This window comes from Pterocles gutturalis, unplaced genomic scaffold (assembly GCF_000699245.1).
Source record: "Pterocles gutturalis isolate BGI_N339 unplaced genomic scaffold, ASM69924v1 scaffold370, whole genome shotgun sequence".
Lineage (NCBI taxonomy): Eukaryota > Metazoa > Chordata > Aves > Pterocliformes > Pteroclidae > Pterocles > Pterocles gutturalis.
Window position 1 is genome coordinate 2,685 of NW_010145420.1, and position 1,255 is coordinate 3,939.

The 1,255-nt window shown below is 60.6% G+C and overlaps 1 protein-coding gene across 1 annotated transcript in view; it reads right to left on the bottom strand.

Moving 5' to 3' along the window:
• Positions 1 to 652: 652 nt before the first annotated feature.
• FOXP4 (forkhead box P4) overlaps positions 653 to 1,255 on the bottom strand; it is a gene marked incomplete at its 5' end in the record, with an annotated part of 6,152 nt that continues 5,549 nt past the window's right edge. The window contains 2 exons of the mRNA XM_010085352.1: positions 653 to 761; positions 1,017 to 1,221. Of these exons, the coding sequence (XP_010083654.1) occupies positions 653 to 761; positions 1,017 to 1,221 (314 nt within the window). The remainder of the gene's footprint in view (positions 762 to 1,016; positions 1,222 to 1,255) is intronic.

The following is a 1,255-nucleotide window of genomic DNA, read 5'->3' on the forward strand; positions in this document are numbered from 1 at the left end:
GGAGTGGGGGGGCGGGTTGGGCCCGAGGGATGCTGCCACTGGAGCCAGCCCTGAGTGTGTGGCAGGGGACAGGACTGGTTTGTAAAAACCTGAAATCTCGCCGATGGAGAGCGAAGTGCGTGCTGGTGCATCTCGGCCGTGCTGAGCAGACAGCCAGAGAGGTGGGGGGGTGGAAGGAGCAAGAGCAAGCCCGTCAGTTCCTTCTGATGTCTTTGCTAAAAATCCCGGCTACAAAGAGATCTAATTGCAAATGAACTAATTAAGTAAACCTCTGACGAAGCGTGAAAACAATTTGTTTGACCCTGACGCTAGCAGAGGGCTCTTCGACAACGGAGTTAATCAGTCAGTGCCGGAGCCCACAAGCGGTGTCAGTGGGCTGCCGCCGCCATCTGCTCCCTCCCCTCCTCTCGCCCCCCAGGAGGGGAGCTGCAAACCCCCTTCGCCTGCTGCCAGCTCCTGGCCCCTGCCTTGGGTCTTTTCTCCTCTAACAACAACCCCTGGGGTGTTTTCTCCTTTTGCATGGGGCCCTGGGCACACAGGTCTTGGGGGTGTCCGGATCTATCTCTGGGGTGTATTCCCCTCCGCCACCCTGGGGTGTCCCAGCGTGGGCTCTCCCCTCCTCCGAGAAAACCTCCTGGAAAACAGGGAGCACTTACTTGACAAACTGCCCCAAGTCCTCGCAGAGGGTTTCGCAGCCAGGCCACTTGCACTCTCCGTGGCCATAGAGCGGGTGGGAGCTGGGGGTCTCTTCGTGGGAAGAGCTGTAGGAGAGGGAAAAGGACCATCAGCCGGGGCCACCACCATTCCCGTGCTCTCGGGGACACGCCAGAAACCCCGCAGCGATGTCTCCCTGCCCTCCATGGGCACACAGACGTGGTGAAACAGCAATGGGAGTTATTTACGGGGTGGGCAGGAACGCCCCCCACGCCGCCCTGAGCCCCTGGGTGATGGATCCCAGCCCCTTCCACCTCTCTGGGGGTAAAAGCACAAAGTTTTGGGGCTCAGCCCGGCTCTACCTGTCCCTTCTCGGCGTGTGCATGGTGCTCTGTCCATTGGGCAGAGGGTGATGGGAAATGGGAGGCGAGACCTTGGCGGCTGAAAACGAGGTAGAGTTGGAGGTGTTGGTGGTGAGGTCCAGACCCTCTTGCTTAATGCTGTCCTCGACGGGCTGGGCGGCCGTGACCTCCTTCCAGAGCTGCTGGAGGTCCGAGGGGCACACAGCTACGGCACGGGGAGAAAGCACCCGCCGTCAGCG